Source organism: Lynx rufus, unplaced genomic scaffold (assembly GCF_022079265.1).
Source record: "Lynx rufus isolate CCGP_SWC_20201006 ecotype Redwood Valley unplaced genomic scaffold, mLynRuf1.p SCAF_8, whole genome shotgun sequence".
In the NCBI taxonomy this organism is placed as follows: Eukaryota; Metazoa; Chordata; class Mammalia; order Carnivora; family Felidae; genus Lynx; species Lynx rufus.
Genome location: NW_025814896.1, coordinates 45,166,784 through 45,182,090, shown reverse-complemented (window position 1 = coordinate 45,182,090; position 15,307 = coordinate 45,166,784). Strand labels below are relative to the sequence as shown.

At 39.3% G+C, this 15,307-nt stretch overlaps 1 protein-coding gene across 1 annotated transcript in view; it reads right to left on the bottom strand.

Annotated features, from left to right (window-relative positions):
• CFAP61 (cilia and flagella associated protein 61) overlaps positions 1 to 15,307 on the bottom strand; it is a 270,944-nt gene that overhangs the window by 210,023 nt on the left and 45,614 nt on the right. The window contains exon 7 of the mRNA XM_047067515.1: positions 11,064 to 11,223. Coding sequence (XP_046923471.1) covers positions 11,064 to 11,223 — 160 coding nt within the window. The remainder of the gene's footprint in view (positions 1 to 11,063; positions 11,224 to 15,307) is intronic.

The following is a 15,307-nucleotide window of genomic DNA, read 5'->3' as shown; positions in this document are numbered from 1 at the left end:
ACTTTTTGAAATAAATTCAAAAAGAAGGCCACAGACTTGGTAGATAAATCTAAGAGCTAGCTCTTTGAAAAGATCAATCAAACAAAAGAAGCTAATTTTTTTTAACTTTATTTGAGAGAGAGAAAGAGAGAGAGAGAGAGCACACACGTGCAAGTAGGGGAGGGGCAGAGAGAGAGGGAAACAGAATTCCAATCAGTCTCCATGCTGTCAGTGCAGAGCATGACATGGGGCTTGATCCCCCTAACTGTGAGATCATGATCTTAGCTGAAACCAAGAGTCAGATGCTTAATGGACTGAGCCACCCAGGTGCCCCAAGATTCTTTTTTTTTTTTTAAAGAGACGGCAAAAAAGCAAAGAGGGGAAAAAGGAACTATAACCAGGTACAGTAGAGAAGAAATTACAGGTGAAGCTCCAGACTGGGCACGTGGAAGCTGGGTCCATGTAGATCTCAAGTGTCCTAGTTAAAGGTGACAGTAGTACCCACCAGGGTGAAGTCTAGTTTGGTTACAAGCAGAGTCAGTAACAATTTCCCTGCAATGGACGACATAGTAGCCATTACTGGAGGCTAAAGACAGACAGTGCACAGGACCCACTCACTGGGAAACCCGGAGCGTTATCTACCCAAGGAGACATCTGCAGCAATGGCAGATGCCTGCTGGGAAGCTGGGCAGAGTGAAGCTAAAACTCTATGAGGGGGTTAAAATAGCATCAGTGAAGCTGTAGATTCCAAGTGAGAATCAGGACAGAATCAATATAAAGGTCAGGAATGGAGAAATTATTATAGATCTCTGCACTGACTGGAATAAGCTAAAATAATTTTAATTTTTTACCTACAAGAGTCACTTTAATCAAGTGATCAAAGTGACCACACATCATCAGTAACGGGACAAACTGAAAGTGTGTAATACCGGAATGGATGCAATGAGAACCCAGTCCCTTCTCTGATAGTCCTGCCAAGAGTGCAGAACTTGAATCTCATTGGGAGGAGACATCAGACAAACACAAATTCAAGGAAAAACTACAGAAGCATGGGCCTATCATCTTCAAAAATGTTTAGACATCATATTCAAGGAAAGATGGAGGAACTGTCCTAAAATGAAAGATAACAGGGCAACTAAATGCAGTTCGTCATTCTGGACTGGATCTTTCCACTGTAAAGGGTATTACTGGGACAGATGAAGAAACCTGAATGAGGTTCGTGACCTGTGGATTAGTTGGAGGTAACATATTCAAGGAATTCTTTGATACTGATGGATGTTTAGGTTTGTAAAGGAGACTGTCCCTCTGTAGGAAACACACACTAAAGTATTCACAAGTGGCTCCATAGGATGTCAGCATCTTATTTTCAGATAGTTCAGGAAGAAAAAAAGTACCTGCAACTTCTATGTAAATTTAAGATTGTTTTTCCATTTTAAAAAATAGAGGGGGGAAATAAAAGCATTGCCCTAGTGTTACTTCTGTGACTCCATTAATTTCGTTGTTTTAATTCATTACCTCCCAGTGCTCTTCATAGCACATGTCTCTTAGGTAGTTTTACTCACAGTTCTATTCATTTTGCATTGATTTTTTTCACAACAAATTATATCATAACCATTTCTCTTCACTCTTTTTAACCTTTTAAAATGTTGCTGCACAGGCATCCCATGGATAGCCACAAGTTTAGCCATCCCTCTCTTGTGGGAGATTTGTTGTTTTTTTTTTTTAATTTATTGATTTATATATCATTTTATGTGTTCATTTTTAGTATTATGATTAAGCTTAGTGAATAGTATTGAATACGTATCTCCTTACAGATTTAGGGTTATTTCTTCAGACTTGCTACAGCTGAAATCAAAGAATAGAAACCATTTCTACACTGTATTGTATCAGCTAACCTTCATGTCTATCAGAAACTCATAGTGCTAGTTACCAAGGTCCTTGCCCAGGACGAAGCATCTTAATTACAATACATACCTATAACTAAGTACACAAAAAGGGGGAGAAACAGATCTTGGGTTTTAACGTGCCTTTCAGTTTTAGGGAAGCTGAATATTTTCTCATATTTACTATAAATAATACTTTTTGCATAGTTTTGTGATTTATGTTTTTCTTTTCTCTAAAATATTTCAAGAATGAAATAAGCACTCAATAAGAAAAAGAAGTCTTTTTCCACATAGAGTTAGATGTATTATAGAAACAAAACCAAGTAAATATAAATAAGTTATTTATAATTTAATAATAATTATTATATATAATATAGAATATTATATAAGTATATGTCTATACACACACACACACACACACACACACATATACATATAAAATTTTCTAGGCCCAAGATGGAATTGCTCCTGCCTGAGGTGCCCCATCAGCTAGCTAACTGAAACTTATATAACCTTCGTGTTCCTGTTAAGTGTTCCACTTGACCACAGAGGCAGTATATGCAGTCAATCAGTCCCCAAAAGCCAAACCAACTGTGGGCCTTCTCGCCCCAAACAAGGCTAACTGTGTGGCCCCAGCCCATCAAATCTATTTTGTTTTTCTTTTCCTTGTTCTTTACTGTTTATTCTATAAAAGCTTCTGCCCTATTTTACAGTTCTCCAAAAGGGGACAATCCACTTCATGAAGTGTCAAATAAACTTTGTCTTCTTTAATCATTTTTAATAGTATATATGTATGTGTATGTATATATATTTACATACACACTGAATATATATATATATATACATAACTGTATTCCAATAATTTTTAAATCTTTGTATATGAAATGATGCTTTTCTAGAAAAATCTAATGTCCTAAAGTTGATTCAAAAGAAATAGAAAATCTGAATTTACTACTATCTTTGAGGGGGAAATGGAACATTGTCAAAGATAAACCTCAAGTGGGAGTCAGCTTCCAGAAGGACTGCTTCAGGTTTTCCACTAAGCTAGCTATGTATTCCTGAAGACTGAAAACACCAAAGCCACAGCAATATGCGGTGGAGAAAAGGCTTGCAAACCAGTAGCAAAATAACTGTCTTCGCATTGGGTTTAGAATTAGTACATTTTCCTTTGTTTGTTGTCATGGGCAAAGACTGTGATTTTTAGTAATTGCTTCCTTAGTTGCTTTGCTCAGATTAAATTTGGTCCATGATACTTTAAGAGTCGTCAAAAACCCTGTGTAAACAGACACAGAACTCACAGTGACCCCAATGCAATGGGTGCAGCCCACCGGCAGCCAATTTAATCAAGGGGGAATTCAGAGTATTCACCGCAAGCAATTGATTTTCAAGAGAAAAGTCAGCAGGATCAAACAGCCTGTTGGGATGAAAATCCCCTGAATCACCCCTATCACCGTGTTTTCTAGCAACTAACTCCTGACTCCATATAGTGTAATAGCCAAATTACTATAATTATCCTGCAACACAAGTGGCATATCAACATTATTTTAAACGTGGATTTTTTTGCATAATCTTTCATTATTATCATTCATCCTCCCATTTGGAAATGGCAAACAACAACAAACTGTGATCTACCCCCGAAAGAAAAAAGGTCACCAAAGAGAACAAATAAAAGGGCTATTTACATGTGAATATACTAACAGAGATGTGTTTTACAGTCAAATACACTCTTGAAATTCATTAAATGCCTTCTCCCCTGCATCATAAATAGGGGCAAAACAGACATCACCTACTGAGAAAATAATCCCAGCACATAATGATCATAACGAACATAAATAAAGCCACTTTTCTTTCAAAGACCGCAAGGCCCTATATGAAAATGTGTTTGCATTTCCACCATCATGAAATGAATCTGACTGGCGGTGAGCACGCCAGTCATAATACAAGTCCTTCCCAGTGCTGAAGAGGAGGGTATGAATGCAGTGCCCAGTCATCTTGCTCTCTGCAAAATAACATTCTTAACTGGGTGCCAATCATTTGTTGCTGCTGTTTCTAAAGGCATTCAAAAGGACACAGAAACCAGTATTTGAATTAAGATGAAAAATCAGCAACAGATTTTGTTAAGTACAGTTGACCCTTGAACAACAGGGGTTTGAATTGCATGGGTCTATGTATACGTGGTTCACATATATATATATATAATACTGCACAGTGCTTATAAATATATTTTCTCTTCCTTACATTTATTTATTTATTTTAATGTTTATTTATTTTTGAAAGAGAGAAAGACAATCGTAGTGTAAGCAGGGAAGGGGCAGAGAGAGAGGGAGACACAGAATCTGAAGCAGGCTCTAGGCTCTGAGCTGACAGCACAGAGTCCGATGCGGGGCTTGAACTCACGAACTACGAGATCTGATATGAGCCAAAGTAGGACACTCAAATGATTGAGCCACCTCGTGCCCCTCTTCCTTACGATTTTAATACTTTGTTTTCTCCTGCTTACTTTATTGTAAGAATGTGGTATATAATACACACAACATACAAACTATGTGTTTATTGACTGTTTATGTGATTGGAAAGGCTTCTGGTCAACAGTAAGGTATTAGTAGCTACATTTCTGGAGAATCAAAAGTTTTCCCTGGAGGAGCAGGCAGAGCCCCTAACCACCATGTCATTCAAGGGTCAGCTGTAATCAAAAGGCTTGCCAAGCAAGACTTTTAAGTCAGTGTTCCTGACAATAAAACTGGGCTTCAAGTTTGGATCATCTTCTTCCTGGTGTGTTACCAGTCCAGGGGCTCCACCTTAAGAACCCCTGTAAGAGTATATGCTGTCAACCTTGGAGATAATCACATGAGCTGGGCATAAGTCTGCTATTATATATCTGTATTATCAACATCTCTATCAAAGCATCAGAACTCACATGGTTAACTGTAAAAAACCAAAGTTGGTAAGAGTGTCTAAAGCTTTGAAAAAAATGTAATTTTGTTACCTTCATATATCAAACACATATTAAGTGGTTAAAAAAAGACAAAAGTCGGTTGTGATAAATATGAATTGGTATATCAAGCTTTGTATGAGCATCAAGTAGAACAGACTTTGCTGCCATTATCTGCATTATTGCCATAGCTTATAGTCTTGGCCGGGGACTTGGCCTTATAGACTTGGCTCCAGGGAACTATTAACATAGGACCCTAAGTGTTATGGCTGAATTGTGTCCCCACAAATTTCATATACTTTAGTATTCACCCCCAGTACCTCAGAATGTGACTATATTTGAAGATAGTGTCTTTAAAGAGATAGTTAAAAAAGTAAAATGAGGTCCTATAGGTGGGCCCTAATCCAACATGACTGGAGTCCTTATAAGAAAATTGGGACACAAACAGGGACAAAGGGATGAACATGTAGAGACATGGGGAAAAGACACAGCATCGACAAGCCAAGGAGACAGGTCATAGAAGAAACTAACCTTGCCTACGTCTTGGTCTTGGTTGGACTTCTAGTTTCCAGAACTGTGAGAAAATTAATTTCTAATGTTTAAGATCCCCAGTCTGTGGTACTTTGTTAGGACAGCCCCAGCAAACTAATACAGTCCTAGTGGGTCACTAAATAACTACAGAATGTATTGGGTGTTTAAATACTGTTCTGAAATATATAATGCAAATATTTTGGCAGGAATACTGCTATGCTCTAAACATAAGTGTTTCATCCATTTTTGGAATCCATGTTAAAAGAAAAATAAAGTAAAATAGAAGGCAACCCAAGCATATGAAATGGAACATTAGGAAGAGAAGCTAAAAGGCTATTTGATACACCATGAAGATTTGATTTAGCCATTGTTTCTTAGCTTTGGCACTGGAAACTGGTTTCAGGTATTTCCTCCTCCTAAAGAGAGAATCTCAGGTAAGTCTAATGAAAAGAAATTTAAATAAGACATAAAGAAACAGGGATGCCTGAATGGTACAGTCAGCTAAGTGTTCAATTCTTGATCTCGGCTCAGGTCATGATCTCATGGTTTGTGAGTTCAAGCCCAGCATCAGGCTGTGCACTGATGGCCCAGAGCCTGCTTGGGATTCTGTATCCTCTTCTCTCTGCCCTTCCCCCACTTGTGTGCACACGTGTATGCTCTCTCTCAAAATAAATAAATTAAAAAATATTTTTTAAAAGACATAAAGAAACATTTCCTAGCATTTCCTAAATATTTTTAAAACATTTAAAAGGTGAGGTGCCTGGGTGGCTTAGTCAGCTAAGCATCTGACTCTTGATCTCAGGGTCATGAGTTCAAGCTCAGCATTGAGCTCTATGCTAGGCATGGAGCCTACTTAATAGCAACAACAAAAAACTTAAGACAACATTGCTATGTTTTATATGCAGATGTTATGAAAATCATATTTTGAAGGGCCTTTTAAATATAAAGTAGGCAACACTCTTGCTGGGTGGTTTGGTTACAAGGGGCTACACAGATTATTCTTTTGAAAGGCCACAAATCTGCTATATACAACTAAGTTTCTCCCTGCCAAGAGCATATCAGTTCCACAGAGATTTGGTCCAGTGGGCCCTGGGTGCATAATGAGATTCACAGATCTGAACCTCGCAAGGGTTCTTTAATTTTTTTTCAAAATTTCATTTTTTAAAAGCAATCTATACACCCAAGGTGGAGCTCAAACTTAACAACACTGAGATCAAGAGTCACATGCTCTTCCACTTGAGCCAGCCGGGCGTCTCTCATAAGGGTTCTTTCAAAACAGAGACTCCTGCTCCCCAGGTCACACCAGCCTACATGACAAACAAAAGTTTGGCCTTCTGCTTATTTATTTATTTATTTTTTAATTTTAACTAGTAAATGTGGCAATGCCAATACAGCTGTGGAAATGCAGGCTGTGCCCTATTTTGCTTTATGCGTCACCAAGAAGACTGCCACCTCAATCCTGATCCAAAGTTTTTACTGTAACGATGTAGTGAATAAAAGACACAGCTTGATTTTCAAATGCTGGGCAGGGCCAGTGGTGGGGCCAACTGGAAAATAATATTGTTTTGAGCCATTTTATTGTTACTGAAAGAAAATACATGTAAGCTATCAGGCATATACAACGTCCTAATGCATGCTCACTAAGCTTTCAGAGAGTCTTATTAGCATTTGGGGGGAATCTTAAATTTCATTTAGTACAGTTTCTCACACAAGAAGAAAACCTTTTTGTAAACACCTATGACTGTTTCTTTATGAATGCGTCCAATATTGGGGGAGCTTGCTACTCCTAAACTATGATTTTCAGTAAACAAACAAACTTTTACTAGAGTTTCCTCATATTGGGAGAAAATCTGCATCCTTAGACTTTGTTCCTATGGTCCCAGTTTAGTCCCAAGGTTTAGTACATAAAAACCAAAATTTACAAGTACGTGTAATAGGTTATACAAGCAAAATGAGCAGCTGAGAAATGGACACATATACAGGCTATTCAAGTAAAATGCAAATCGAATGTGCATGGTTAAGCTTTTCAGAACCAACAGAAACTTGTGATACTGCTGAAGTAAGGACTGGGAGGCTGATTATAATGTATGTAAGCCTCTAAACAGGGAGGGCCACTATACTAACTTAAGAATGTTGAGACTTGACGTTAATCTGCTGAGAAGGGTTGAGGTTGGTGTGATACTGCAAGTTTCACAGCTGGTGGGGAAAGAGTAGACCTTGGGTCAAGGATTTGAGAACAAGTGCTTTATTTGGGGAGTTGATTCCAGGAAGCACCAGTAGGGTGGTAAGGAAGAGAGAAAGGGAAGAAAAGGCAGTTAGTAAACACATGTCATTACACAGATTACCACTGTGGAATGCTGGAACTGAATCCCATGGAACAACTCTGGGAAACAGTATAAAACTAACGTCTCAGAGTTATCCCACCTGAGAAATGAGAGAACTGGGGTATTTATACCCCAACTCCTGGCAGTTGTATAAAAATAAATGTTTCCACAGCTGGTGGGAAAAGACTAGACAAGTGGTGTCCTGGTGTGGATTCCCTCAGAAGCAGACCTTGAGTCAAGGATTCCAGTATAATTATTTACTTGGAAGTTGAATGAGAAAAGAGGTACAGGAGGTAGGGATGTAAGACAGGGAGGCAGAAGCTGCTCCAGGAGTGCTAATTTCCTGGCACTTCCAGCCTGCCTCTTTCATGGGGCAGAGTGGCCTCCCACAGTTCTGGCAAATCCTACAGACACACAGGTGAAGACTGCAGCACATGGAAGTTGTCCAGAGCATAATCACACACACATGCACACACACACACACACACACACACACACCCCTGAGGTAAATGGATGGGCCACTGAGAACTCATTAAAGTGATAACTCATTACATAATGTGTTAAAGTGAAGAAAACTGATCATGTATCCAGTGTCGTAGACACACCATTGGAGTTTACAGTCAAAGCCATCCAAGATAAAAAGACACCTTGCCAAGGAGAGTGAGCTAGGGCTGGGTTCTGGGTCCATCTGCCCCTGATGAGCTTTAAAACCTTGCATGAGCTTGGACAGGTATAAAAAGGAAACACTGTCACCCATCCTAGTCTCCTATGTCAAGTTATGGGGATAAAATGAGATAATATATTTGACAATCCTTTGAAAAGTAAAAAGTACTAAACAAAATACGACATATAAGGCACAATGATGTGTGCTCATTTGAAACAAGAATTTTAGTTCATATTTTAGAGAAATTATATTTCTTTTAACTTGAGACTTTCATCAGAAAAACAATGAACACTATAGATCATAGCACATTTAGAATTTTCTCTGGAGCCTCATTCTTTGTTGTTGTTGAAGGATGATGGCAGCAAAATGTGTTGATGACTCTTTTCTTACATATAATAAGCTGCTGATGATTTGTGAATCCATCCCTGAGTTACTTGGAAGCCTATAATAATGCTCCCTGATGACAATTTCATAATCATCTTTGTATCAGTGAACATAAAGCTGGATTTTCAAAAATAAACAAGGTGCAGAAGATAACAAGAGAAGTTTTCCTCTTTCTTTTAGATAAATAAATTTAAGTAAAAATATTAAAGGTGGTAGAGAGGAGTAGGACTTCCTTTAGCTTCCATCTCTCTGTGGGCTTTATGGTGTATGTTTTAAAGTCCAGGGTTTGGGGCACCTGGGTGGCTCAGTCGGTTAAGCGTCTGACTTCGGCAGAGGTCATGATCTTGCGGTTTGTGGGGTCAAACCCTGCATCCAGCTCTGTGCTGACAGCTCAGACCCTGGAGCCTGCTTTAGATTCTGTGTCTCCCTCTCTCTCTGCCCCTCCCCCACTCACGCTTTTTGTCTCTCTCTCTCTCTCTCTCTCTCTCTGTCAAAAATAAATAAATATTTAAAAAAATAAAGTCTGGGGTTCAGCCTAAATTTTAAATTTTGTTCTCCCCATAAACTTTCTAAAATAAGAATTTTTCATTCATTCTATGTATAGAATATCGGTAGCCTTAGGGCTATTCAGGAAAACACTGGAAAGGACTTTATCTTTTTAACCTGTTTTTTATAACAATAATAGTCACAGGCAGACATAAAAACAACAAATTTTTTTGAGGATTTACTCTGCTTGGCACTGAGCTAAGCACATAATGTAGATTCTAACATTTAATCCTCCCAACAACTTTTTAGGTTAGATACTACTTATATCTCCATTTTATAAATGAAAAAATGGAGCTATAAAGCCTATTTAATGCTGCCTTTGAGAAGAATTTATGCACTTGAAAGTGACAGACAACTTATGGTTCAGCATTGTCTCATGCAGCAAAGTTCATCAGAACACTCCAGTATCTCTTTGCTGAGAAGCACAGGCAAGCCAGCCTTCACTATTAAAAAATAATGGCCTCAAATCTTTCTTTTGGGAAGAGTGTTGTTGTCAGTACAAAGAGGAAACACCTCTCCATCTGTGGCTCTGTAAGTTCTCTGTAATGAGTGTGAACATTCAGATAAGCTCCATACATCCATGTGCTTGGTTTCCCATTGAGGGCAAAAGATTAGCCAGAGAGACAACTGCCATTGTTGTACACTGACAAGTCCTTTGCCACCACCCAGTGTGTTCTTCTTCCTATTTTTAAACAATCTTAGTATCATCTTTCAGACATGACAAAGCAGAGCAATTCAAAATGCCCTGATTTTAATCTTGGAAGACTCAACTAGGTGAATGTCCAGTTGCAAAGAAATAACTATCACTAACAATGATGGTCAACATTTACTGAGCACTGAGTCTGCTCAAGACAGAGTAAAGCCCTTGACATGAGTAATCTCTGTGAAACTTCACAACTCACCTATGTGGAAAGTATTAATATTATTCCTATTTTACAAAGGAAGAAACCCAGGCTTAGAGAAATGAATTAATATACTCTGCATCTATCTGATTTAAGAATGGAAACACTTTACCTGCAAAGATACCCAAAGATGCAGCAAGACCTCATCAAAATACCGAAGTCTGAGATTATTTAACTTTACTTCGTGAACAACTTGATACAACAATATTTTAAAATCATTTTAAATCATATGGCTTGGGGCGCCCAAGTGGCCCAGTCGGTTAAGCGTCTGACTTTGGCTCATGTCATGATCTTGCGATGTGTGAGTTCAACCCCGCGCCGGGCTCTGTGCTGATAGCTCAGAGCCTGGACCCTGCTTCAGATTCTGTGTCTCTCTCTCTGCCCCTCCCCCACTCATGCTCTGTTTCTGTCTCAAAAATAAATAAACGTTAAAAAAATTAAATCATATGGCTAGAAATAATTTAAGCAAGTTAAAAATGACTACTTGCAATAGACCCATAATATATAATAGTTTGTCAAAGACACAAACACAAAAGCACTGATGGGTGGGATTAAAACTTAAAAGCATATGGAACTTCTCAAGTTATTGACTTGAAAAAAACATTATATTTTGGTGTGTGTGTGTGTGTGTGTGTGTGTAAAATGCTGAAATACTACCAATTATTTCACAACGAACATTCTGAATTTAGGGAACCTTAAGCTATAGGGCCATCATGTCAAACTATACCTGTGCACTTCCGACCATCTGTGCTCACAGATATGTGCACTGGATTTCATTAACCATGGGAACCATACCTTAAAGGGGACTGGAAAAGGAGATATCAAAGAAGCCATCTAGTCCCATCACTCATCAAAAGGCACAGTTGTGTAGAAGGCATGGATTTAATTCCTGACCCGTTCCTGTGATAGCCACTGTACCTTCACTTCCTTCAGTGCTTAGCTCTGGAGGTGGTTGCAGAACATCATCAGGATGTGGAACACAGAGTCCATGGAAGGGCCCCAAGTCAAAGCACTCATGCAGAAGCTGCATGTTCACTCTTGAGCACACACTCATGAACCCGACAGCTACACCTTCCACCTGAAACATCCAAAACATCTCATTACTCTATCAGACTGCAAATGAATTCTCATCATGAAACTGCCATGAGCCCACAGCATGTCGGGACAGTCGGTAACTTGGCAGGCACTTTGAAATATTTAAGGAAGCGAGAAGTATCTTTCTTTAGAAGCTCTAGTGTCTAGAACAATACATGGCCCCCACAATGTGCTCCAAAAAACGTCCAATGAATGACCACTGTGGACAATTGTAGAATGGATACGTAACTTCAGGAAGTTGCTAGAGTTCTTGAGGGAAAGAACATGTACCCTCTTTGCCCAGGGAGTGCCCCCAACCTGCCCCATATCCTTTTTATTATGCCACTGCAAGCCCAGCCTTCCTGTCCACTTTCTTCCCCTCCACAATGCACAGTCTTGGTAAGATTAGCCATTGTTCCAGTGTGCATCCAATTGACCCTTGATTTAGAGATGTTCATGGTCACCTACTCTTTATCAGACTGGAACTTTGATTTTCTTGAATTTATTCATTTATTTGGCTGGATGGTCTCATGGGGAGGAGACTCGAGGCCAGAGGTTTGGTAGGGATGTTTAAGTGAGGTAAACTTGCAACACTGGTTCACCGTGTGGGTCTGATTTGCAAATACATCGCCTCCTAGCATCCTAACAGATAACTAGTTCTGAACCTTGGTCTCATGATTTTAGACCTCTGATAAGGAGTATACAGATGGGAAGATAAGTGTGACAATATGATATAACAAGAAATACATATTTGGTCTTCATCCCTGGTTCCTGGCACAAAGCCCCTAAAACACTTGTAATTTCCTGAGAGAAGGGTCTTTTGGTTTTCCTAATAAGCTCCTTTCAGTAACACCTGTTTATGCTAATGAGGTGGCTCCTGGAGACCAGGAGCTGATTGTCAGAAAAAACAAGTATGTGATTGATTACAGGGTTGGAACTTTCAGTCCCACCCTCTGACCTCTGGAGAGGGGACAGTGGCTCCAGATTGAGTTCAGTCACCAATGGCCAATGGTATATATAATCAATCATTAAGGGAACCGCCATAAAAACCCCTACACAATGGGAATCAGGAGTTTCTGAGCTGGTGAACACATAGAAGTGCTGGGAGTTGACATGCCCAGAGATGACATAGAAACTCAGGGCTCTTTCCCCTGCACCTTGCTGTATGCGTCTCTTCCATCTGGCTGTTCCTGAGCTGTATCCTTTATAACAAACTGGAAATAGTAAGTAAAGTCTTTCCCTGAGTTCTTTGAGCCATTCTAGCAAATTACTGACCCCAAGGAAGGGGGTGTGGGAACCCCTAATTAATAGCCAGACAGTTAGAAATCCAGGTGACACCCCGGGACTTGTGACTGGCATCTGAAGTGGAGACAGTTTTGCGGGTCTGAGACCTTACCCCGTGAGGTCCACACCAACTCCACATAATGTCAGAATTGAATTATAGGACACCCACTTAGTATCTAGGGAGATGAAAAATTGGTTGGTGTAAGCAAAACCCTACATATTTGGTATTAGAAGTGTTATGAGTCGAGAAAACAAGTTATCTCCTTTTTACAAAATTCTTTAAAATGTTTATTCAGTTTTTGAGAGAGAGACAGCACGAGTAGGGGAGGGGCAGAGAGAAAGGGAGACACGGAATCCAAAGCAGGCTCCAGGCTCTGAGTTGTCAGCACAGAGCCCAATACAGGGCTCAAACCCACAAACTAACTGCGAGATCATGACCTGAGCAGAAGTAAGCCCCTTAACTGACTAAGCCACCCAGGTGCCCTGAGAAAACAAGTTATCTCCTAATGAGTAATTAGCTGATCTGCACCTATTATTGGTACTGATACAAATTAAAGAAATTTAATTCTATCACAGTCTGCTTTGACAGATATATGTGACTGAAATTCTTTACGAGGTCCCTTCAATAATTCTGAATGTCATACTTCCCTGCAAGAAAAGCATTTAAAATTTTAAAAGAAAACAAGAGAGAATGCATAGTTCTTTACTTAACTAATCCTTCTATGATAATTATTGTTTTATATATATATATATATATATATATACACACACACACATACACACACATACATAAACATATATATATATCAAATTGCCATGTTTTACGTCTTAAACTTATACAATGTTATGTATCAATTATATCTCAATAAAATTAGAAAAAAGAGAAAACTAAATTGTACATAAATAACTCCTCCTATTAACTATAATGTGGGTTTTAAGCAAATTCTGGTTGACTGATGAGACTGACAGGTCTTGTAGAAACCAGCATTATTAGGTCCTACCCTTCAAGCACTTAGGCTGTATTTCTTGAGACAACCATTCCAGGCAGGAAGCAGAAGAACTCATCATAGGCATTCCCTAGTCCCAAGAATGTAGCATCTTCCCATAAATGTCAGTCAGAGAAAATGGTTAATATTTTAACCTACTGAAGCACGAAATTAAGCTACAACAATGCTCAGTCTTCTACATGACGCACAGAAAAAATTAGGCATTAAACTATTTGTTCTCAAATGTGTCTTCTAGTTGAAAGTCATTTGTTTTCAAACATGTGTTTGAAAAATAAATGTGACTGCCTTTGTTTTCTCCCTAATGCTGAAATACAAGAGAAATTCTTAAAAATTAATTTTTCCATGCATACTCCTTTCTTTAGAGCCGCCCCCCCCCACAATGATACTAGCTGTACAAGGCTGGATTTACACAGCTGTCTTATAAAGCCATCGACACTTTAATAAAAGTCCAAAATAAACATTTTAATTTTTTTCCCAAATAACAAGTGATTGTTTGTCTTGTTTGCACTCATGAACAAAGGCTGCGTAGCCACAGTTGTCTGGCTTCTCTGTAATTTTAGGCCCAAGACTCAGCAGACGCTGATTAACCAATCCATCTACCATATGTGCAGAAAGAGACGGCCAGCCTCACTCTCGGCAGGGAAAATTGGCATCCATCTTGGTTCACATGGAGATGTCCTTCTAATCTACAGCCACGCTGGCGCAACGAAACTTCGATGGCCTAAAATACCTTTTGCTGGCTTCACGGCGAGCTGCATGTGCATGATAAGAATGTATTATTTATAAGACTGCTGTTAGTAATGAGCTATTACACTAATGGCTCATTGTGTTTGGAATTTGATTTCAAATGGCATGGATCACACATTCTGATGAAAATGAGAAAAAACATGTTTTGCCATTAGGAACAAAGATGTAACGTTCTCCAATTCTACAACCTGTTATATTCCCATCATTCATCCCGGGTTGTGAAAATTCACAAAAGTTCACAATTATGAACCACGACCGAGCAAGGACATATTGTGGAAATGTCTTCTCTTTCCTTTGAGTTTCTTTCAAATAACTAGTCAGATTTGATAAACACCATTCTCAAATATGAATTTGTGGGAGTATTCAAATGCATCTTTGTGAGTGTGTGTTTTCTGGAAAAATAGATTCAGCGAACTTTCTTTACTTGAACCATGAAAAGCCATTGATTATTGACTGCTATCAATCCTCCAGGTGACAGAGGTTACTTTCCACCACAAAGGTGTCTTCAATTATCTCATACGAAGGGAGAAAAACTGAAAGTTTTGTTTATTGTTTTTGTTTTTCCTGTGAGGATATATACGATGATACATTAAGCTCTGACTGCTAGAAACTCCAATGTGCAGTGGCCTTCTCTTCACAAGCAAGTCCATTAGAGACATGTGTGCACTGTACCATTCATGCTTGCTTCTAAAAAGCCCTATGGTCACTCATCCCTTTTGGGTGACAGTACTTCAGAGGGAGGGTGCCCTTACTGTGACCACTGCCAGCTTTGATCTCCTCTGCCTGATGCCAACGGCAGGGCTGAGCTGGCAGGCTCTGCCCACCTGCAGGTCAGTGGCGCCTACTCGGACCACTGCTGTCCATGCTGTGGATGATGCCAAAGCAGACGTTCTGCCCATCTGTCTCTAGGAGCCGCCCTTGGCCTCCAACCACCCTTCCCTGAAATCTCAGTTTGGAGTAAACACCAGATGTCAAGGTAAGCCAGGATAAAGTTATGAAAGGCAACTTGCAGCAAAGTGAACTTAAAACTCCTCGAAAGTAGCTATCAAG